Raw genomic sequence first — 23,890 nt, 5'->3', positions numbered from 1 at the left:
GCCCACACCATTCTTGTGTGTAGGCCGTTTACATCTGATGTGGAGTGGAAATGCACAGTGACTTTGCATACAGAGCATGTGGTGCAGTTGTCTGGAGTAGATACCCTACAGAAAAGAAAAGAGAAAAAAAGTATTATAAAAAAAAATTACAAGAAAGGCTTTTTCCCTCAAAGCTAGAAAAAAGAGACCATAAGCCCCTCTTCCAGCTTTATTTAATTTTTTTATGGCACTAAATTGTTGTAGATAAAAAAATCAATAAATATTTTAATACAATGGGCTAAATTTGACTCTGGTGTAAGAAGGTGCAACTGTAGTGAAATCAGATGCATCTGGACTGAGTTTGGCCCAGTGTCCTTGTTTGTTGACAGAACAACCTCATTAGAATTAAAATCATTGATCCTTATATTAATTTGAAATTGGTATCAGGGAGGAACGTGCATTAAAGTCAAGAGGAAACATTTTAGTTCTGAGTCTTTCCGGCTGCATGAAAAGTATAGGCAAAAGGAAAATCTATCTCCTCTCTTCCCCACTTTACTCTCCTGTGTCGGCTAACTACATTGTGATTAGAAAAACACAGTGATGCTCCCCCATTCAGGCAGAGGTGGGGAATGGGTTTAGCCTTAATGCCAGTAATAGGGCTTTTGCAGGGTGTATTCCACCTAGGGAAGGGGAGGGCAAGAGAGTCATAAACTGCTTCCATCATTGCTCCTGAGTCAGCATAACAACACACTGCCCCATTCACAGAGCTTGTGCCACAGCCACAGTTTATCGTTGTATGTGCAAATCAAAGACCTGTATTCATTTATAAAAATATGACACAGACCGTAGTCAGAATTGCTTTGCAAACGCCTTTATTTTACAAACCATGATATTAGTTTCTGTCTATTACGTAAACTGATTTTATTACTGGGCTTGGTGGAACTATGTGAGGAGAAGCGCTTTGTTGTTGTTTATTATTTGTGATACAATAGTGGCTAAAGGTCTCACCCAAAGTCAGGGCCCACTGTGCTCAGTGCTGTACAAATACATAGCAGGAGAGAGTCTTACAGTCTAAATATATAAGACTGAAATTTTACAGAGAGAAAACTAAGGTCCAGAGAGATCAAGTGACTTGCCCAAGGTCACACAGGAAGTCTGGCAGAGCCAGGAATTTACCTTGAATCACCTGAATCCCAATCCAGTGCCTTAACTACAAACCATCCTTCCTCTCACTTAGTCCTATTCTTTCTCTTAAAGCCACTTCAGCCTCACATGATGGTATTGATCAGTGTGGACTGGGGCATAACAGTGTTCCATTAATTTTTAAAAACATTCAATACCCGAGAAGAGTTTATAAAAACCCATAACAGTCCAATCCAGCCAATATAAACATACTGAAACTATGTTATACAGAAGCTTTTAAGCTGTCTGGGAACTGGCCTCCAAACATAGTTTCCCCACTCTCATGTAGAGGGGGTGGCTAGGAGAGGTGTTATATATGCGTTTGAAAAATGCTATTTATATATTTAAGCAGACAGTAAGGAAGTTACTATTAAAAAAAGTCTTGGACCATCTGTTACTCTTGGGTTTGCTTTGGTTTGTCCCTCTCTCTCTTTCAACAAATGACTCCACTTAATGCAACACTTGATTTCCATTAAACAGATAGGCGGTAATTTACTTAGTAACATCTGCATCATAACCCAATAAAATCCTAATAGCTTTACTATATCAAGGAAGCTGGTGTGATTAACAATACTGAAGGCTTTGTCAAAAGCTACACCTAATAAATATTGCCCCTTGTCCAGTACTGCAAAAGGAGTGAATAAATACATTGTGTTTCCAAAGTGAAAATGCCCCAAGCAAGATAAATACTCTAAAAGGCTGACCTACAATAAAAAAGTTATTAAGCAATAATAGAAATGATATTTGTGTGTGCATGCACATGAATGTGTGTATAGCCCCTTTCCCCGAACATCTGAAGTTGGGGCTGGCTTTTAGCCTTGCATGGATGGGAACAAAGACTATTCTTGAAAAGTTTCTTTGGTTTTCATTTATCCTTTCATTATGGAGCTGCCATTCATTCCAGCTCCTTCCCACCCCCCGCCACTCCCACTCTTCACTGCACCTTCTTGCATATACAGTTCTTTAGTGACATTTTCTCTCCAGTCACCGTAGAGTTCAGCCTTTGCAGGTCTTGTCTTCACTTGGATATTTGGAACTGTAATTCCCAATGGGTGCAGTTGTACTGCTAGTACCAATCTAAAAATTCTAAGCCCAACAGCTGCCACAGGGGGAGTTGCACCTATTGGGAATTATGAGCCTGTAAAATCCTAGTGTAAAAAAGGCCCCAGACGCAAATGGGCAGCAATGGTCATGGGTGACAAACCCCCCAAATACTGGACAAGTAAATAGCAATAGAGAAGTCAGCTTGCAGTGAGGTAGAGCTTCTCGCTTTACCATGTTTGAAATTTTCTGTCAATCAATTGTGGAGACAGGGATTTTTGTAATCCCAGGCTTTGTGTGTGAAGAGGTGTTTCTTTTCCTCCATTATAGTTTCTGCAAAGTTCTAACCAGAGGAAATTTACAGGAAAACACCTTGGGGATGGATGGTCCACAATAATCAGTCCCTTTGTTCGGAGCAGAGACTTCACAATGAGGCTGGCCCTTTGCCAGTGATTCTCCTCTTTCACGTTCACCTCAGACTGCATTTTTTTGCCAGGTTCTAAGATCATATGGTACCCAGCCCTGCTAAAACAGTAAACTAAATATGGGAAGCATAGAAAAATGGGAAGAGGCAGAGATACTCCGCCTGGCTGGCCAGAGTGGTGTTGGACTGATCCAAGATATTGCCTTACAAACCCTGATCTCTCAATCATCCTGAATCTGACTGAAGGGTGGAACTCTTGAATATTGGGGGTTTGTGATCAGGTGCTAGAGGCAGGATAGAGTAAATCAGTTTCATTTTATCTAGATAAAGGGGGAAATCCCTAGTTAAATTAAAGGAGCTACATTAAAAAACAAAAAAAACCAGTGACTCCTCTACAGCTGGTCACCAGAATTCTTGTGTGCAATTGCTGGCCGTACAATTTAGGTTTAGATTTGGAGGTACAACTAAAGCAAGGAGCAACAAATCAGGCTTTGAAATAGAGATCTGTATCGTAGCTTTTTTTATAAAGAAAAGAAGTTGGGATAAATCCAGGAAAATTGTATGTGGCTCAGCCTGGTGTATATTATTTTGTGTTAAACCCAAAACAAATAACTTCTTTTTTTCTTGATCCCTTTCACATGTATTATCAATGAGGAACGCAGGCCATCTGTCAGTTAGTCATGAGACTGCTGCAGTAATAAAAACCCACCCATTTACTACACATGCATAGCTGTTGTTAACACATGCTTCACTGATTTTGATGACTAAAGGATTGGCTTGTCCCCCACCCCGCCTCTGTGGGTAAATGGGGGTGAGGGGAGAAACTCTTGACAACACCAATGTTACTGCATAGTGCCATGATAACTGTAAATAAATTAGGTTTCGAGCAAATTCTGTGTATCTAGTCTACTGACCGCCTAGATATATATTATTACACAAACTATGTTAAACAAATATTATTGAGGTTGCAAAGTTAAACACTCAGAAGTTAGGAAATGCCAGAATTAAGGTTACCCAGGAAACCTTAATTCGGTAAACTTGTGCGTGGGCATGATGATAGTCTTTAATTACATGAGCACAAACAATTTTTTCCCCACAGGATCCATGCCTCTTCTAGTGCACAGAATGGACCTGCTTTGGGAGTGAATCGGGGTTGTACAGGGAAATAGACTGCTCTCTGTAGAACAGGTGTTCATTTGTTACAGAAGCTGGAAGGTGTATAGTTAATGAAGCAGTGGCATGTGGCCACATATTGAGGAGAAAACAAAATATTGAATAACTGCACTTTAAAAAAAACTCTCACTGCCCATTCTGTGCACTGGCTCCTATTCCCAGTCTCCCTCTCCAGTCTCCTCCTCTGATCTCAATCTCTCCTCTCCATCCTGTCCCCGGTTCCTTGCCCTAATCTCCCCGCTCCATGGCTCCTTTTCCCATTTTCTTTGCCCAGCCAATCCCAGCTCTTCTACTGCATCTGAGCTCCTTGTCAGATCAGTCTTCCCCCCCCCCACACACACTGTCTTTCCACCACCCCACTAGTTCTGAGTCCCAGACTCCTCCCCCAGCGATCATCCAATCTCAGTCTCCCCTCTCCCTCCCACTGGTTCCCAGTCCACTCACACACAAAGCTCCCAGTGTCCTTGCCCAACCAGTCCCATTCCCATCTCCAATTTCCAGTCCCAGTTTCCCTCTTCCCTCCCCTCATTAACCTCCAGTTTGAGTTTCTTCCTCCTGCTCTCCTTGTCTCAATTTACTCATCTCCTCCTCCCCCACTCCAGCTCTTGTCCCCATTCATTCTACTCAGGTAGTTTCTTCCTCTATGTGAGAGCACAGGCTGTTTGTTCTCAGTTCAGATGCTGGCCCTGGCCCTGGCCCAGCCCCCAGCAGCTCAGAGCTGCAATTGCAGGGAAAGTCCTGCTCATCTCTAGGCTGGAGCATGCCCACTACAGATGGAATCCTCAAAGGTTTTTAACTGCAAAGGTTTAGCAATTCTGTACTGAGCATGTGCACACTGTGATTTTTTCCCCCAAAAAACTTATAACTTGGCCGAATTTGAGTGGATTTTCAGAGACCTCACAAGGCATATCCCTGACACAAAAGTTGTTCCCCTGCCAAATTTCAAGTCTCCAAACCATGGGTGCATAAGATCTTGTCAAAGAAAAAGTTACCAAGAATTCTTTAACGTGACAAAATAATGTATTTTTTCCCTAGCTTCATTCTCAAGAAGAGCTGGACTGTTTGATCTGAAATTTTCCTGGGGAAAAAATGGCCTGAGGCAGATAACTGGCATACAGATTTTCAGTTTGGACGATTAACATTTGGCAAAATTATAAGTAATTTTAAACAACTTAATGGGAAGTGTCAGGCAACCATAATAATAATAGGTGCTACCAGCACCACCTATCATGCATCAAAGACTGGATTGTCTGTCCCTGCACTCCTCTGCTAAGCCGTTGAGACACCTGATTGAGGGTAATTTCTTCAGCACTGAATGGGAAAAGGGGAGGGAGGAGGAGGAGAATAATAATAATATTTAGCTCTCTATTTTCCAAGCACTCTATAAACATTAGGGTTGAGATTTTCAAAGCTGCCTAAGGGATTTAGAGAGAGAAGGTGGGTGATGTAATATCATTTACTGGACTGTTTTCTGTTGGTGAGAGAGAGAAGCTTTCGAAGTACACAGAGCTCTTCTTCAAGTAAGGGACTGATACACCTTAATTAATGGAGTTAATTAAAATTAATCGGAGTTAGCTGTCCAAGGCTCTGATCCTGCAAAAGACGTGCTTAACTTTGTGCTGGGAAGAGTCCCATTGAAGTCAATGGGAGTCCTCACACTGATTGGGGCTCAAATCCCCTAAGCAGCTTTGAGACTCTCTAATACTCACCTTCTCCCCCTTATAATCTATTGAATTCTCTACCTTGGACTGTAGGTACTTCCATGTGTCATGGTATACTCCCCCACAGCTGCTTTAACATACTCATTTGCCTATGGCCCTCAGGGGCTATGCCAGAAGTCATGAAGAGCCAGAACACAGAACCTCTCTGGCCATGCTCCCTTCCCATGGCCTTGCCTTCTGTGCCAGAGCCTGAGAGAGGTACTGCATAGAACCATTTTGGCAGCTCTTCACCCCCCAGGATATCCCTCTATCTCCTGATGGCCAGATTTTCTAGTTATATGGCTCCTTTCTGCCACTGCAACTGTGTAACAGAGAATCTGTCCCCCACAGTGGAAAGTTTCAACCCATTTATAAGGATATGGAATCAGAGAATATACTCTAACAGAGCCTGGGTTCTTTTCCTGGCTCTGCCACTGACCGTCTACGTGTAGGGCCCTACCAAATTCATGGTCCATTTTGGTTAATTTCACGGTCATAGGATTTTAAAAATCATAAATTTCATGGTTTCAGCTATTTAAATATGAAATTTCAGGGTGTTTTAAGTGTAGGGGTCCTGACTCAAAAAGGAGTTGGGGGGTCACAAAGTTATTATGGGGGGGTTGTGGTACTGCTGCTACCCTTACTTAAGCGCTGCTGCTGGTGGGGTGCTGCCTTCAGAGCTGGGTGCCTGGCCAGCAACCGCCGCTCTCTGGCTGCCCAGCTCTGAAGACAGCGCAGAAGTAAGAGTGGCAATACTGCAACCACTCTAAAATGACCTTGTGACACCTCCCCCACCCCACAACTCCCTTTTGGGTCAAGACCCCCAATTTGATAAACATTGGTCTCCCCCCATGAAATCAGTATAGTATAGGATAAAAACACACCAAAAGACCAGCTTTCATGGGGGGAGACCAGATTTCACAGTCCGTGACGCATTTTTCATGGCCATGAATTTGGTAGGGCCCTACCTATGTGACCTTAAGCAAGTTGCTTCACCTCTCTGTGCTTCTGTTTCCACTTCCACCCTTTCTCTGATCCATTTAGATTGTAAACTCTTCACACTCTTCCCTATAAGCAGGGACTGTCTCTTATTATGTCTTTGGACAGTGCCTAGCAAGTTTCCTGGTGGTGCCACAATTTGGACATTCTGTACAGCAAATAATAAAAAGTTGTGCCTCCAGCCCAGAAAGATCTGGATTCTGTGAGTGCCTAGACTATTAAACATAAAATAAAACAATCTATGACCAGCAGCAACAAATCAAAACAGACACACTAGCACTTGAAACATGGGTATTTTCCAGATTGCCATACCAGATGAAAACCTGGTAGGACATACAATTAATTCACAATCTCCAAATGGTTCTAAAGAACAAGAAAATTATCAACAAGGGAAAGGGATTCAAGAGTCGTTATAGAAAATTCCATTGTGTCATCAACTTCTAGCATGACTGCAATATTTTTTAAAGAAGGAAACAAGGTTACCAAAATGTATTGATAGAGGTAAATGAGACAAAATGTATATCCAAAGAAGTACCATATTGCACATATGGTAATACTTGCAAAAAGTACTATGTAATGTTTTGATCACTGTTTCTTCTGTAGGAAATTATTGCCATGGAAGGAGTGGATCTTTTGGCAGCCAGGATCATTTTAATTTCAAATTGTTTTGGGTGGAAAAGTCTTAGAGGTCAACCTTACTCTCCTGACAACATTCAGACATCAGAGTAATTCATATTATCTCTTCAAAAATGTGTAAGAAAAGTAAGTCAAGTTCTATAGTACAAGATTTATACTGTTCACACTTGTGAAAGATTTAAAACCCAGGGAACACAGTATAATAATTATAAAATTACAGGAACAATGTGAATATTTTACTCTGAAGACACGGGACACTGTTTATGAAATAGAAATCTACTGGAAGGATTTAGAACATAGCAGTTTGAGACAGCTAAATATTTCCTTGAAATGATTGAAGAAAACTGACATAAATGAAGGTGGTGTGGAGATAAACTCAAAGAAGACTACTTGGTTGGGCAAAGTGGTCTTTTCCTGCCCTGAAGTATCTTGTCCTTATGGTAGTCAATGTCTTGGTAACAGAACAGTGTTAGATGTTCCGCTCCGTGTGATAAAGGCGTTCTAACTGTCCAGAAAAGGCGAACCAAATAGAATAGCAGAGATAAATACAGGAGCTCAGATACTAGTGCTGATAAGCAGCTTCTGCCAGTGCTCAAGATGCTGTCTCTGCTACTGACAAGGGGTTTCCTCTTCCACCCACTTTGCCACTTAACATCAGGACTCTGTGAGCATTCTGTGTTGAATAATAATGAGGGTCATTTTGAGATATCCAGTTTGTTTCCACCTTCCCTTCTGTGCTTCTTTCCTTTCCCTACCTCTTTCATTACTTTGTACCAAAATGAGCATGTGAGTTGTACATGTTATAAAGAGAACATAATGGCACTTACAGTCCATGAGCTAGCTGGTGCCTTTGCTACTAAGGGTACTCACAGAGTACAGTAGTGTTATGACTTGGAGAGCCAGCTATTCTAAACCTTAATAATGGCACAATGTACATGTTTGCTTTGAGGGGGCCTAGGCAAAGTATACTGTGTTGATTTTCTTGGCATACTACGTACCTATAATTTAGTCTAACATTTTGTGCTGTATGTAACTGGGCACAGGATCAAGAAGCTCCACCCAAAAGTTAAGCAAAATATAACCAAACTTTAAAAAAGAAATGGTTAAAGGGATACTGTCCAGTTAAAAGTAATGTACATGTTTAAAAACAAACATGGTTACTTATATTACAGCCTATATAGTAGATAATTAAAACCAAAAGGAGTTTTAAAATCTTCATTTACTTTTTGCAATTATCTTTGGCGGTTGGACAGTGAAAAGAGACTGACCAGTTTTGCTTTCAGGTCTCAGGCTAACCTGCTCCAGCTACTGTGTTGCAGTTTGAGTTGGGAGCAGGAGACCATCGTTTGTGGAGAGAGCAGAAAACCATTTAAACGCAGTCATATTGTTCTGCTGAGGTGCCTTGCTCCACCTGTCTCAACTTCCTCCACTCTTTGTCAGCCTGTAGTGCTGCCAAAGGACCAGGAGGAGAGATGGGACACTCCCCTTCCTTTCCCTTCCCTTCCCTTTCACTGTTTACCCGATTTTCAGAGTTGCTGAGTCCCTACAATTCCTATTTACGTCCACGATACCGCTTGGTGCTCAGCACCATTGAAAATCAGGCTATGAGCATATTATGAGAAGGAGAGTGTCACAACTTCTACACACACAGGTGCTCTCTCTCACACACACAACAGTAGATCTTGCCGTGGCTATTGTGTGATCTAAAAACAGACAAGCTTCTGAAAATCTATGTTAAAAGCACTCCCAGCTTTATTTCTGTAGAAGCAGGAAGAAGAGCAGACGTAGACAAGTGCCCAAGACTACCTAAAGTTAGTAGTAATCAATATATTATGGTAATGCCATGGGATCAGACTTAGGGCCCCATTGTGATAGGTGCTCAACAAACACAGAAAAGAGACCGCTTCCTATATTTTTAAACTAAAAAAAAAGGACCTAGATTTTTCCTTCCTTCTGACCCTCCCTTCTTTAACATGTGAGGTCAATGATACTAGCCACATTTTAAGGACTGAGGCAGAGGAGGAATCTGACATTGCTCCTAGTACTGCAGTATTATTTCTTGCCTTTCATGTGCAAGCAGAGTACATGGTATAGGCCTGCATAAAAGAATACTTTGGCTAACAAGTTTTTATTTGCTTATTACAAGTATTTATAAGTGTCATCACCATAATATTTGACCATCATAAATGGAGAACATGTGTGTGTCCATATATATATGGGCTGTCAAGCGATTAAAAAATTAATCGTGATTAATTGCACTGTTAATACTAAAATGCCATTTATTTAAATATTTTTGGATGTTTTCTACATTTTCAAATATATTGATTTCAATTACAACACAGAATACAAAGTGTACAGTGCTCACTTTATATTTATTTTTATTACAAATTCACTGTAAAAAGCAAAAGAAATAGTATTTTCAATTCACCTAATATAAGTACTGTAGTGCAATCTCTTTATCATGAAAGTTGAACTTACAGATGTTGAATTATGTACAAAAAATAAAACAGTGTAAAACTTTAGAGCCTACAAGTCCACCCAGCCCTACTTCTTGGTCAGCCAGTCGCGCAGACAAACAAATTTGGTTATATTTGCAGGAGATAATGCTACCCGCTTCTTGTTTACAATATCACCTGAAAGTGAGAACAGGAGTTCACATGGCACTGTTGTAACCGACGTCGCAAGTTATTTACATGCCAGATATGCTAAACATTTGTATGTCCCTTCATGTTTCAACCACCATTCCAGAGGATATGCATCTATGCTTATGACAGGTTCTGCTCAGTAACGATCCAAAGCAGAGTGGATCGATGCATGTCCGTTTTCATCATCTGAGTCAGATGCCACCACCTCTCAGATTTTGGATGGCACTTCAGATTCTTAAACGTTGGGGCGAGTGCTGTAGCTATTTTTAGAAATCTCACATTGGTACCTTCTTCGCATTTTGTCAAATCTGCAGTGACAGTGTCTGTAAATCAAACAACATGTGCTGGGTCATCATTCAAGATTGCTACAACATGAAATATATGGCAGAATGCGGGTAAAACAGAGCATGGGACATACAATTCTCTTCCAAGAAGTTCAGTCACAAATTTAATTAATGCATTATTTTTTTTAATGAGCATCATCAGCATAGAAGCATGTCCTCTGGAGTGGTGGCTGAAGCATGAAGGGTCATACGAATGTTTAGCATATCTGCCACGTAAATACCTTGCAATGCCTGCTACACAAGTGCCATGCAAACGCCTGTTCTCACTTTCAAGTGACGTTGTAAATAAGAAGCAGGCAGCAGTATCTCCCATAAATGTAAACAAACTTATTTGTCTTTGCAATTGTCTTTGCAATTGGCTGAACAAGAAGTAGGACAGAGTGGACTTGTAGGCTCTAAAGTTTTACATTTTTTTATTTTTGAGTGCAGTTATGTAACAAAAAAAAGCTACATTTTGAGTTACACTTTCAGGATAGAGAATTCACTACAGTACTTGCATGAGGTGAATTGAAAAATACGATTTCTTTTGTTTATTATTTTTACAGTGTAAATATTTGTAATCAAAAATGATATAAAATGAGCGCTGTACACTTTGTATTCTGTGTTGTAATAGAAATCATTATATTTGAAAATGTAGAAAAACATCCAAAATATTTAATAAATTTCAATTTTTTGAATTCTATTGTTTAACGGTTTGATTAATCACTATTAATTTCTTTGAGTTAATCGCGTGAGTTAACTGCGATTAATTGACAGCCCTAATTAGATATATATATATGTGTGTGTGTGTGTGTGTGTGTATCAATGTGCATGTCCCCGGTACTACTAAAGCACCTATCACCATGGTATCTAACACTGTGGTATATAACAATCAAGTATTGAGCATGCCCACAAAGTGCTATGATCAGATGGCATACCACTGACTTTCCTAGTGACTTTTTTTCCTTCTCTCTTTGAGGAGGGGAGAGGTTAGTGGTATTTTCAAAAATATAACATGTATCTTTTCATGTGTTTTCTTTTTCTCTTCCTCTTCTCCTTCTCAAGTTTATTCTTTCCTTCTTGCCTAAGACAAGTTGATTGCTTGCTGAGGGTTTAAACTTCTGTCTGATGCCCTCTGATGTTACCCTTTTCTGCCATGGGGACCAGGGGAGAGGAAAAGGAGAACCTTATTTGGCTCATGCAAGTCTTTAAGCCTAGAGACCTTCCAGGAATGTACTGTTTTCTTGTGAGGTGGGAGGGGCAAGAAGATTTAATTTCAGAAAATCAGGCTCTGTAGCCAGACTTAGGAAGGCAGGTTGGTTAAAGTTTACAGCCCCTTTTTGTTTAGCATCTGGAACAGTGCCAAGATGTTTCAGGTTTCTTATATAATGAGTGATCTGTATTCAGTCAGAAGATAACCAGGCTAGGTGCATGAAGTCTGCAGGAAGGGGGTGAATAGCTCTTTCAACAATGAAATCAATTTTTTGTCTCTAAAATCCCACCCATTCCCACTCTCGGATAGAATCCTGATGCAGGAAAAATCTCCATAGAAATCAATGGGGGGAAAGGCTCTGGAGGCCAGAATACCCTCCCTCATATGGTGAATATCTTGGAAAAGGACTAAAGGGAAGGAAATATCCCACAAACCCTGAAGATCCCCATGTATCCACGTGGCTATCAGGGAATCTGCAAGAGGCCAGGGCCATCCATACCAACTGCTTCCTTCTGACTGGACCTCTTATGTCTTCACTTAGTCAAGTTGATTACATTTGAGCTTTGAACTTCCACAGGTACATGATCAGAGAGTCTATCCGTGAAAAATATCTTGATCCAATATAGCTCTGTGACAAGCAGTTGGGGTCATTCTGATAGCTAAGGGATTTCGAATGATTATTCCTGTAAATATAAGATCATCCTTGCTCTCTTCTGCCTGAAACTAAAGAGGTTGCTAGAAAATAAATCTCATGTTGCATGGTGATATATCGTAGAGTAATAAAAATGTTCAAGGGAGCTTGGAAGGCATAAGCCCCATTCTGACAACCTTAATCTATGCAATTAGGACCTGTGTGAGGAAAATAATGATAAATGATTGCTATTCCGTTTAGTTATTCCTAGATCTGCACACATGCATAAAGGTTGTGCTCGGTAGTGATTTGAGCGAGGAGCTGGCAGTCGGGTGATTGGCCAGTTCTGATCTGTGTTTTGCACAGCAATGGCCAGAGGTTGAGGGTCGTCATGAAACTTTCTCAAGAGATGAGGAAATAAGTCTCTCTTTCTCTCACTGGTTCTTGCTTTCCCAATAATATGATAGGAAGATGTTACTTGTCTTTACATGTCATGCTAACTGTCAATGTGAGTGACTGTTGCATTTATTCTGGTGGGGGTGGGGGTGTACTAGTTTTGTCCTCTGAAACTAGGCAACAAATATGAAATTAAATGTAGAATCTAGGTTGGTAAATATATGAGGTGATGTTAAGAGGTGTCAAATAATCCTCCTCTAGAAACAATAGGCTATTGTTCAGTATCCTCACCTAGGGTAACCACAGAGTTGCTTCTAAGAATCTTTCTGATTTATGACATTGCTAGCAACAATGAAAGTTCTCTAGCAGTATTTTGCAGTGTGCATTGTCAGCAGTTTAAAAAAATATTTTTACAGCAAAGAACTCTCTTCTGATTCTGATTTCCATCATGTTCTTCTATGCATTACATCTCCAGGGCTGTTTTGCAACTATATTGTATCTGTTTAATATTTTGGTTACAGTTCTAGCATATAAAAATATGCTGGTCAGAACAGGATGAAGGAATTAATTATTTTGACCTAATATTGCAAACTTTGTTGCTCAGATTTCCTGTGGGGGGCGGGGAAGCAATTGTTTAGTTTCTGGGGCAAGCTACACTTGTCTTACATAAAGCTTTTGCCACGGCAGTAGAAAAGATTATCTGAATTCACAAACAATAGCAATAAAAAGTAAGTGGAATTTTCACCAGTATTTTGTGCGTTTTTCTGCTCGGAAAAGGCAGTTTTTTTCAGGTGAAAACTGTCTCATGCCTACATTTAACAGAGCTACATGGAAACGTGTGTGGTTTTGCACACAGTATATTCCTAATTCTGTGTACTAATGATGGCTCTTAGTCCTCCTCTCTTGCTGGGCAAAAACCAAACCAACAAACATAATACAAGGCCTAGAATTTATGAGACTCAATAGGTCCAAACAAGACTCTCTCGAAACTAATTTATTACAAATCTTTTCCCCTGCTTTCCCTTAACATGCTTTACTACCCACCCCCTCTTTGTGGATTCTTGAATAAATTTGGTAGGTCCCTGGCTCTCTAGTGGAATCTAATTAGACAGTGATTTTGATAATTTTCTCAGGTAGAGTCATTTCAGCCATTGGTTTGCATCTTTTGTGCAGCCTTGTTCTGCATGATTTAACACAATAGTTCCTATACAGTGGTCTGGGGGTCTCTAGAGAGCTAGCTGGTCACATTGTGCTGGGCCCTTACTTCTAGGTAAACTGGATTAAAAGAAGCTAAAAGTATATTAAATACTTTCCTAGAATTATATTGTTCTACGCTTGCAATTGGAGCAGTTACAACAGAAATAGTAAGCGCTCACTAGCGGAAAGGTAGATAGTCCACATGATTATAAATGAGAGGGAAAGTGTCTGCAAGACAATCCTTCTGTTAACATTTGAAAATGCCTGGACCGTATTGCACTTGGGGCCAAATTCTGCCTTTGGATGCACATGCCAAAGGGAATAACATAAGCACCAAAGAGTAAAATCTGGCTCTTACCGCGCTACTTCCAGGTGCTATAGTGCTGCCTCCAGGCTGAATAGACTTGTTTAAACAATATTAGGTAAAAGAACTTGGTATTACCTGTTGAAAGAACATTTCCTTCTTAATTTTGCAAAGTGGATTACAGTTAATACCCAGAAGCTAAGTTGTTGTTGTGGGTGTGTGTGTGTTTTGTTAAGATGATTTTATAGCTTATGAGTTATTAATAAAAAAATCTGTTACTTTAGAGAAGAAAAGCATTTGAATAATTGCATTATATCAGTTCACCTCCCTTTTATTTGTTACAGATTTAGGGGTAATTTTGAAAGGGAAAAATAATGTTACACTGTAGAATTTTGCATCTTCACTTCCTTAGAAAAAGAAACTTTGATCCACAAAATATAAATACAATATAGCAACTAAGCATGTTAGAAGGATTAATTTTAACTACTCATATACATTGTTGGCTTCTGAATTAATTAACCTGGCACATCCTTGTGTAGAGCCCAATGAGAACCTCTGCTCAATACACTGCAGCGGCCATAAACACTAACAAAATTTTGGAATGCTTAATGAAGGGATAAAGAATAATAATGAAAATATGATGATGCTGTTGTATAAATCCCTGATATCCCTCATTTGGAATACTCTCACCCTATCTCATGACAGATATAGCAGAAATAGAGAGGGTAACAGAAATGGGCTACAAATATGACTTAATGCAAGGAAAACCTTCCATTTGACCAGCAACTGTAAAGATTAGGACTGTTTAGTTTACATAAGCGATAAAGATGGAACATGATACAGTTACACAAAATAATGAATGGCATAGAGAAAATTAATTGGATGCACTTACTTATCCTCTCTCCTAATACAAGAAGACAGTAACAGCCAATGAAACTCACAGGAAATAAATATAAAAAGGGTAAAAGGAAAATCTTTTTTACAGAATTCATAATTAACCTGTGGAACTCATTGCCAAGTATATTATTGCAACCAAGAAGTTACTAGGATTTTAAAAGGGCTAGACATTTATTTAGATAATGAGGGCATCCACCAGAATATTAGATATATTATGTTAGACCCTTTTATTTATATATATGCATGTAGCTATATGTACATATTTGTACATTACACACATTCCACCTACACTAAAAGAACATTATGAAGGCTGTAAAATCAAGCATGTAAAAGTTAGGAAACACCAGAATTAAGGTGGTCTGTGTAATCTTCATTCGGCTCTCTTGTGAGTATGTGTTATCTTACAGTTTCAAGTTAAATGACTACGTATTATTTTTTCCCACAGGACGCTTGCCTAATTCAGTGCACAGAATGGATTGTTCTCACTTAATGAGCAGCTGTTATATATTTTTTTCTCTTCATTGTTCAATGTGTGGCCCCATGCTTTATTTACTGCACACTATTCAAACCCTGTTCTGATGATAGAATTGTTAATTTCCTTACAAGCTTTTCTATGGCATTCATCACTGTAGTATGTGAGTGATTCACAAATACTAATGAATTTATTTATAATATCCCTGTGAGAAGAGAGGACATTATTATCCCTATTTTAGTTGTGAGAAACTGAGACACAGAGAGATTTGGGTCAAAAGTATTCATTATTTTGGGGTTCCCAGTTTGAAACACCTAGGAACTGATTTTTCAGAGTACCTAGCATTATACAGCACTTAATATATTCAAAGCCCAGGTCACATTGACTTCAATTGCAGTTGTGAGTGCTTGGCACTTCTGTAAATCAGAACCCCGGATCACAAGTCAGACACTCAGAAAATGAGGAACATATAGTTAATGATCACCTGTGAAAAGTTTGATTTTAAGTGACTTAACAAGTGTCACATAGAAACTCTGTGGCAGAGGCAGGGATAGAATCCAGTTCTCCAGGGCAGCATTCTACTGACTTAACCGTTATAGCATCCTTTCTCTTACTGCAATCCCCTGCCTCAGTTACTACACACGTTCCCACTTCAGTAGAAATGAACTGGTGTGTGACAGACAGCAGTTTGCTTCACTACACAACCCTGATTCACTCCCAGAGAAAGTCCATTCTGTACACTAGAAAAGGCATGGATCCTATGGAAAAAATAGTTTGTGATATACAATTGAAGACCATATTATAATGCATACACACAAAGGAGCTATTTTAAGGTTTCAAAGGCAACATTAATTCTTATTTTTGAGTACTTGACTTTCTAACCTTGGTAATGGTCTTTTAACCTAGTTCTTTAGTGTTTTATTTCCTAGGTTTTTTAATAAGTCAAACTGAGTCAACAAAAATTTCATCTTGTGGCATTATATTGACACACCCATGGTCATCATAAGGGTTGGGATCTTTAGATTTCCTACACAAATCTGTCACTTGTGCTAACGAAGTAACTGATAGCTGTAGTATGTTGTCATTCTCCACATGGCCCAGCACTACAGGGAATGGGACACCTTGCCTTTAGGTTTCACAGGTATTTGGGGAAAATAGAGCAATGGTGAGACTCAGGAATCAGGGGTTCCTTTCCATGCACTGAAAGGGTGTGTGCTGTAGTGGGCAAAGAGTCTTCTGCCTGGGGCTGGCTCCAGGGTTTTGGCCCCAAGCAGCCAAACAAAACAAAACAAAACAAAAAGCCGCGATCGCGATCTGCGGCGGCAATTCAGCAGGAGGTCCTTAGTTCCAAGCAGGAGCGAGGGACCGTCCGCCGAATTGCCACCGAACAGCTGGACGTGCCGCCCCTCTCCGAAGTGGCCGCCCCAAGCACCTGCTTGGTAAGCTGGTGCCTGGAGCCGGCGCTGCTTCTTCCCCATCCCCTCCAACCAGACTCTAAGACCTGTCGCTTCCCAGTCCCATTCTTCTTACCTAGCTAATCCAAGTCTCCACTCCTCTGGCTTCTCATTCCAGTCCAAGTGTTCTTGTCCAGCCAGTGCCAGTCTTCCACCTACCCCAACTCCCTGTCCCAGCTTCCCTCCTCTCTATTTCCACCAGCCTCCAGTCCCAGGCTCCTTATCCCAGTCTATATCTTCCACCTCTTCTACACATCCAGCTCTTGTCCCTTCTGCATTCAAATAAGGCAACTTTCTCCTCCAGGCTGCGTGGGTCCAACATGGGAGTCATTAAGAGCACAAAAGAAACAGGCCCCCTGCTCTCAGTTCAGGTGCCTTGAGTCCATATGGTCTGTGGCAGCCCAGAGGTGCGGTTGCAGGGAGTGTTCTGCTTGGCTCCAGGCTGAAGCATGCTTAGTGCAGATAGACTCTTCTGGGAATCTAGCTGCTAAAATCTAAGAAGTCTCTACTGAGCATGTGTGAAGTGCAAAGTTTGGCCAAATTTGAATTTATCTTCATGGAGGTGGCAAAAGTCACATCCCTGGCCCACAGCCACTTCCCTGCCAAATTTCAAATCCCTGCTCCAAAAAGCAAGCCACTAAAGGTCACCAGAATTTTTTAATATGGCAAAACAACATGATTTCCCCTAGCCTTGTTCTCGGAAACAGCTGAAGTTTTCCAAGTCAAGTCAACCTGAGACAGATACCAGGCATGGAAAAGTACAGCCCAAATGGTAAAAGTTTGGCCAAGTTTTATACACATCTGAAAACAGCATCTTATAATGGGAAGCATTCAGCAATCTTAATAATAGGCAACACTGCCTATAATATATTCCATCTAAAGTTACAGTGGATGTTCTCATTACCCAAATAAATATATGGAGATATACCTATCTCATAGAACTGGAAGGGACCCTGAAAGATCATCGAGTCCAGTATATACTTTTGCATTAGGGCATATGCCAATCACTGATAGGGGAAGTTTCTTCCTAGATGCTATAGGCAGGTGATTCTATAATTATACTTTATGGGGTTTCTTATATTGTGTTCGTAATACTGGATAATGTCAAAAAAAGGATACTGGACTGGATGGACCATTCGCCTGATCAGATGTGGCAATTCCTATGTTTTTGTAACATAGCCTGTGAGTGAGATAAAGAAGGAAATGTTCCAGCACCAGAAATGTAGGGGGAAAGGGAAAGGCGAGTAGGGGTGGTGTCTTTTTTTTTTTTCCTTCAGGAGATTTTAAAAAGTAAGCAATGGGACAAAGAATGCTATAGTTGGAAATGCCTTGAACCTGTCATGGTCCTCTTGGACTGTGTCAGACAGCACATTTCCTTAGTAAGTGCTGTAGACTATACACATCATGATTCAGAGTCCTTGTGCCTCATTATAACCAGCCAGATAGTATCTTCAAAGAATGGTGAGCTGAAATGGAATGAAAAAGCAAAGAGATAAAAAGAAACGTACCATGTTCTGCGGTTTTAGGTACCTTTAGAACAATCCAGTTCAGTAAAATTGCTAGGTTTTTCCTCTTTATTAATGATTATGGCCCAGTGCACTAGCCCTTAAAAACCAGTCTTCCATTTAAGAGATTGATTTCTCTTTGCCTTCATGTGTATAACTCTCATTAATGGCAATAAGAGTTACATGCACATGGGGGGAAAGGGCATTAAGTTCTTTGAATCTGCTCTGTAAGGCAGCAGGAACTGAGCATCAGGAGTTGTTTTTAACTCTTAATTTAAAACCGACAAACACCATTTTCTCTTTAAAAACTTTCCTGAAATAAGGAAAAATAAAACACGCACAAAGGACAAAACTGACAATGAAGGAGGACGAGAAACTAGCATATAATAGAATTGTTGGATATTTATTTGTGAGTCTGCATGGAAATACTTTGCAACATTTCACACCACCTTAATTATGCTGCTTTAGCATGCTGGGTTCTGCGCCAACCTTCAGCATAGCAGACTACATATCCATTTTGTGTTGCTCTGAAAGCGCTGTCTGGAACAGTAGCACATTTGGGGTTACTTGCTTATTGTGCAATGCATTGTTAGAAAATGGCTGCTTACAAGTTGAATGTTACACACTTGGCCCTATATCAGTAAGTTATTTAAGCACGTACTTAACTTTAAGTACAAGTGAATGCTGACTCCTGCAATGGGACTGCTCTCTTGCTTAAAGTTAGCTATGTGCTTAAGTATCTTGCTGAATCAGTGCCCTGATCTGAATTTTAATATCTCTTTTTTGGGCCTAAAGACAAATGTGACTATAGTACTTTGAGGAAGCTTCCATTTTTATGGGGAAATTTGGGTCACAATTAACATCCCATTTTGTGAGTCGATATATAAATGCTATTCGGTGTGTGTGAAAGCAAAGGACTTTAACCCCGTGTCTTGAAATCCATGTAACACTAGAAAATTTTAGCTCCCTTCTCTCCAGGGTGAAGACTAGACAATCTGCCAGTATGAAAACTTCAGATTTTCTCAGAGATTCAGAGCACCACAGAGAAATCGGGGCTAAGAACTTTAGAAGTTTTCTTTATGTGCCAATAAGTTACATATTATGGTGCTGACTGCTGAAAAGTAGTGAAGTCCCATGTGTCCCATTCATTTACACAGGACTCACGAGGTTTCCTTCCAGCTCCTTTACTCCTTTTCAGCAGTCGGCACTGTTGTATAGCGTTTAGGAAGTCACTGATAAATCTCATATAGCAGTGCAGATTAGGGGAAACAGGGTATGATTAGAGCTCTAAATGCTTTTGAAAAGCCTGCAAAGTAGGCAAGTTTTATTTTCTCATTTGCTGCTATGAAAAAAGGTCCAAATCCTTACTAGCTGAGCCTGGTCAGGAGACTGGATCCCTAATATAGAAAGTTACTCTGAAGGCCACTGACAGCCTTATGGTATGTCTGCACCACAAATTAAGGTGTAATCATAGTGTGGGAATGCCATAGCTCGAATCTAGCTAGTGCAGTTAACAATAGCAATGACACGGGGGCATGGGCTTCAGCATGGGCTAACTGCTCCAGTACAAGCCTCTCAGGCACTTGGGTACATACTTGCATTGCTAGCCCATCCCGGGTCAATGCCACCATGTCTAATTGCTATTGTTACCTACATTAGCTAGATTAAAGCTAACATGGGTTTGATCACAATTACACCATAAATTGTGGTCTAGAGATACCCTTAGACGGAAAGCAATAACAAAATAGGAAAGCTGCTGCCACTTGCACATGAAAGGAAGGATGGTGGAATGGTTTAGGCACTGAGGGATTTGGGTTCTATGCCCATCTCTACCACAATCTCCCCTGTGTTATTTTGAATAAGTCAATGAATGCCTCTGTGCCTCAATTCTCCATCTGTAAAATGGGGATGATGATGTTTCCTTTAGCCCACTCTTTGCCTGCCTTGTCTATTAGACTGTAAGCTCTTCAAGTTCGGGGCAATGGTGCCCTGATCTCAGCTGACTCTCTCTATGCTCCTGTAATCCAAATGATTAATAGCAATTGGAGATGAAGGTGAAATAGAGGAGAGTGAAGCACCACTTGTCAAGACCTGGGATGATACTAAGCTTTTGTTGCTGCACACCTAGTATGTACGTATTCTGAATGTAGAGGCGGACCTATTCTGAGGTAAGAGAACAGAGACGAGACGTAGTGTGTTACTTGACAGACTTTTTCTCGAAAGGCAAGCTTAGGCTGGATGTGTCCAAGGGAAAGTGTGAGAGCTCAGGCAGGCTGCAATGCTGCAGAAGAGTGAAGGAGTTGAGAATGGAGATGGAAAAAGGTGTTGTGTTGACAAGGAGAGACATCAGCTTTGCAAGCTTGGAGAGATGGAATCGAAGTGAGGTTTTTGTTTCAGAGCTCTAGTTAAAAAAGGCTATTAACTGACACAAAACTGGACATGCTTTGTCTTCTCTGAGGCATTTTCCATGGTGTGGAGCAATTGAATAGCTGGAGGGACTGAAAACTGCAGTATTTTCATACAAGTATATAGAGGCCTGTTCACTGATCACTTATTGTGTGGTTGCATTGAACTGGAACAATTGTGTTCTCTCCTTCTCTTAGTTGCATGTCACAATTCTGGAATCTGTTAATATGAAAGAGGATTATTTAACTGGGCTTGAAAAGAATGTATCATTTTGATAAATGACCACTACAAAAATTATCAACACCTCAGATGCTACTACCATGTAAGATTAATCTTATACATATATTTCAAGAAACTTTATATCTGCTGCAGTTTTTGAACCTAATTAATTGGCAAATCAGTCCTTTGGTCTCTGAAAATTAAATGCCATTTGCTCATTAATGGCATCCCAAACAGAAAATAAAGTTCTATAAAAATCAGTAGATAATAGCCCATGCAGATATCAACTAATGTATTTATATATGTTCTGGAAATGCATTTGTTCTTTATCTCTTGCTAACAAGTGAGAAGCAAATACTTTATATGTTTGTAGAAAAATATTGCTTCTCTGATCTACCAGTTGAAAGGATGGCATTCCTAATCTAATGTGGCCAGAAGGAAAATCTTTAAAATGTCCTTAGTCCAGATCTTTTACAATATAGTCATGAGTTGATTGGATCAATTCATTTTGATCAATGGTATCCTCTAGAGTAAAATGCATGGGATGAATTCCTACCCGCTCTGAAGTCAATGCCAAAACTCCCATTGACTTCCGTGGCACATTGCCTCATCCTAATTTTGTATTTTAAAACATTTGGGTTAGTTCTCTTTAGCTTTCTTACTTTAAAGCCTCATATTTTCAGGTAGTCATCTTCTTATAAGCAATTTAATTATTCACCATCAGAATACTTCATGTATAGCATCTTAATGTCACAGAAGGATTTGGATGTTCTTGAAATACCTATCACACAAGAATATTTCCCTTATGTAGCTTGCTTATACAGTACAAAGCTACCAATTTTATCTTTGCAGATATTCAGAGACACATACACAATGGGAACTTGGCAGTAAATTCACAAAATGTATTGAGAGTTTAAAAAAAAAAGTTGGGGCAATTTTCGTTGACACTTTGTTCGTGGAACACCCATTGAAATCAGCAGCTATACTAAATATGTGGAATTGTACAACTGAGTCATTTGAATTCCTGATGATTAATACAATTCTCTGTAGTGAAAATGGCAACATTTTGCCTTAAACAAATCTTTGTGAATTCCATAGTTACCATTTTGCAACGAAACCTGCATCTTTCTTTTGTTTTTATAAAAAAAACATAAAAGCTTCAAGGTAAAACAGTACAAAAAAGACAGTGAGAGAAGAAAAAGAATATTTTTCATCAAGCTAACAAAACTGTATATACTTGGAGAATTCGTTAGCACAGCTCTGTCAATTTGTTAATGTGAAGATGGAAGCATTAGCATTTAATATGATATTAATAGCTGTCATCTTTTCCTCAGCAAAATGTGACATGTCTTCTCATTGTTTTCCTTTGAAAGCATTGATGTTTGGATTTTCATATCATCTGGCATTTCTCCCAGTCTTTCTAATACCACACATTTATTTTTCTTAAATGGGGTAACTACTTTTACATGAAGAATAAGCTGATACTCAAATATTAAAGAGGCACTATAATGCTTAATTTTTCCTCTAAAATATTATGTCAGATACATTTTAATTGTCTCTTTTCTACTCTTTGAAAGATGGTTTCTGGCTTGGAAAAAAAAGGAGCCAATGCAGACTTTATAATGAAATTAATCATAACTGTGAGACTCTCCAGGTGTGCAATGAACAGAAGATGTTACATGAAATGGCACAGCTGTTTCTTGCACAACAGCTCACCAAGGTCCTGATTCAGCAGTTCTCTGTTAGCAAAAGCATGTGCCTGAGACCTTTTAACTGCAGTGGGACTTAAGCACATGCTTAAGCACTTTTTGCCCCACATAAGTTCCCATAAAAATCAATGGAAAAACTCCCATAGATTTAATGACTCAGGATTGTGACCTTGCCACAGTAGGACCAGAAGAAGTAAACCAGACAGTATTATGGTCACATGTTGTAGCACCTATGTCATCTACACAACAGTAATCTGAATCCTGCACTGGTGGACAGAATTGAACCATGATTTTTTTTTGTTTTTTAAAAGCCCTTTTCTTAAGGCCTGGATTGGTTCAATTTTTATTTTGCACATGCATAGTTGATGTTGATTATTGCAAAGTAGAGCTGGTTAGGAATTTTCTGTCACAATGTTGTTGGGGGGCAGTTGAATGGGGGTGAGGTTGGCAGAAAATGTGGTTTCTGCAAAATCCAATTTTTCCACAGGAAAACATCAGTTGTGCTGAAATGTTAAAATTTTTCCATCAGAAAAATTGAAACAGAATGTCTGTTTTGAGTCAGGTTGAATCAAAATGTCTGTGACCAAATCAAATTGAAATTTTTCATTTTGGGTTGGTCTGACATTAATTTGTCTGCCTGACCTGTTGTGGTGCCTTGTTGTAGTTTAGGCGCATCAAGCCCCTGTTCTCACCTATGGGCCAGGCTCCTTGACTGGACTACATCTCCCATGAGGCTCTATGATCAGGGAACTCTTGTGAGGCACAGCGGTGGCTCAGCCAGAGAAGAGACCTCATTGCATCCTGGGACATGTAGTCCGGCTGGGGAACCTGTCCTATTTGAGAGCATGGGGGCCTGAACTTCTATTCCTATGAGGCACTGGTGGTGTTCAGGTGGACACGGTTTAATATCATACCAACATAAAATGTAATATTTTGACATTTTTAAATTGAAATTTTTTTGAATTTTTCATTCCACAAAAAGTTTCAATATTTCAACTTTTCATCCCAGTTTGAGATGAAAACCCATGTTGAAATATCAGAATTTCTTATAGGGTGAAAATTCTGATTTTCAATCACCTCTATTTCCAAGTATATTTTTGTTGATCTATTTTTTGGCTGAATTTTGCACCGGGGGAAATTTTAAAAAAGCAAACATGCAAATTGTTCAATATTTGATTACTGGAAAAAGTCTAGAGTCAAAAGATTCAGAAATAATATGAGCCCAGATTACCCACTACTGTGGAGAAACCCTCTGGAAAGAGCTTGAGGGGCAGGAAATCACTAAGTGAAATTCTATGGCTTGTGTTGTGCAAGAATCTAGGGAAACTATTAACTCTCACAGTCACTAATGAAGAATCATAACCAGTCACATGGCCAGCCAAAAC

At 39.8% G+C, this 23,890-nt stretch overlaps 1 protein-coding gene across 3 annotated transcripts in view; it reads left to right on the top strand.

Moving 5' to 3' along the window:
- Nucleotides 1-23,890, top strand: part of KCNQ1 (potassium voltage-gated channel subfamily Q member 1) — a 553,569-nt gene that overhangs the window by 418,524 nt on the left and 111,155 nt on the right. The window contains exon 18 of one of the 3 annotated variants that reach the window (XM_034770266.1): nt 7,102-7,260. The exons of the other annotated variants lie outside the window; for them this stretch is intronic. Within the exon in view, the coding sequence (XP_034626157.1) occupies nt 7,102-7,227 (126 nt within the window). The 3' untranslated portion in view covers nt 7,228-7,260. The remainder of the gene's footprint in view (nt 1-7,101; nt 7,261-23,890) is intronic. 3 annotated transcript variants of the gene reach the window in all.

This window comes from Trachemys scripta, chromosome 4 (genome assembly GCF_013100865.1).
Source record: "Trachemys scripta elegans isolate TJP31775 chromosome 4, CAS_Tse_1.0, whole genome shotgun sequence".
Lineage (NCBI taxonomy): Eukaryota > Metazoa > Chordata > Testudines > Emydidae > Trachemys > Trachemys scripta.
This window is presented reverse-complemented; position numbering and strand designations above follow the sequence as displayed.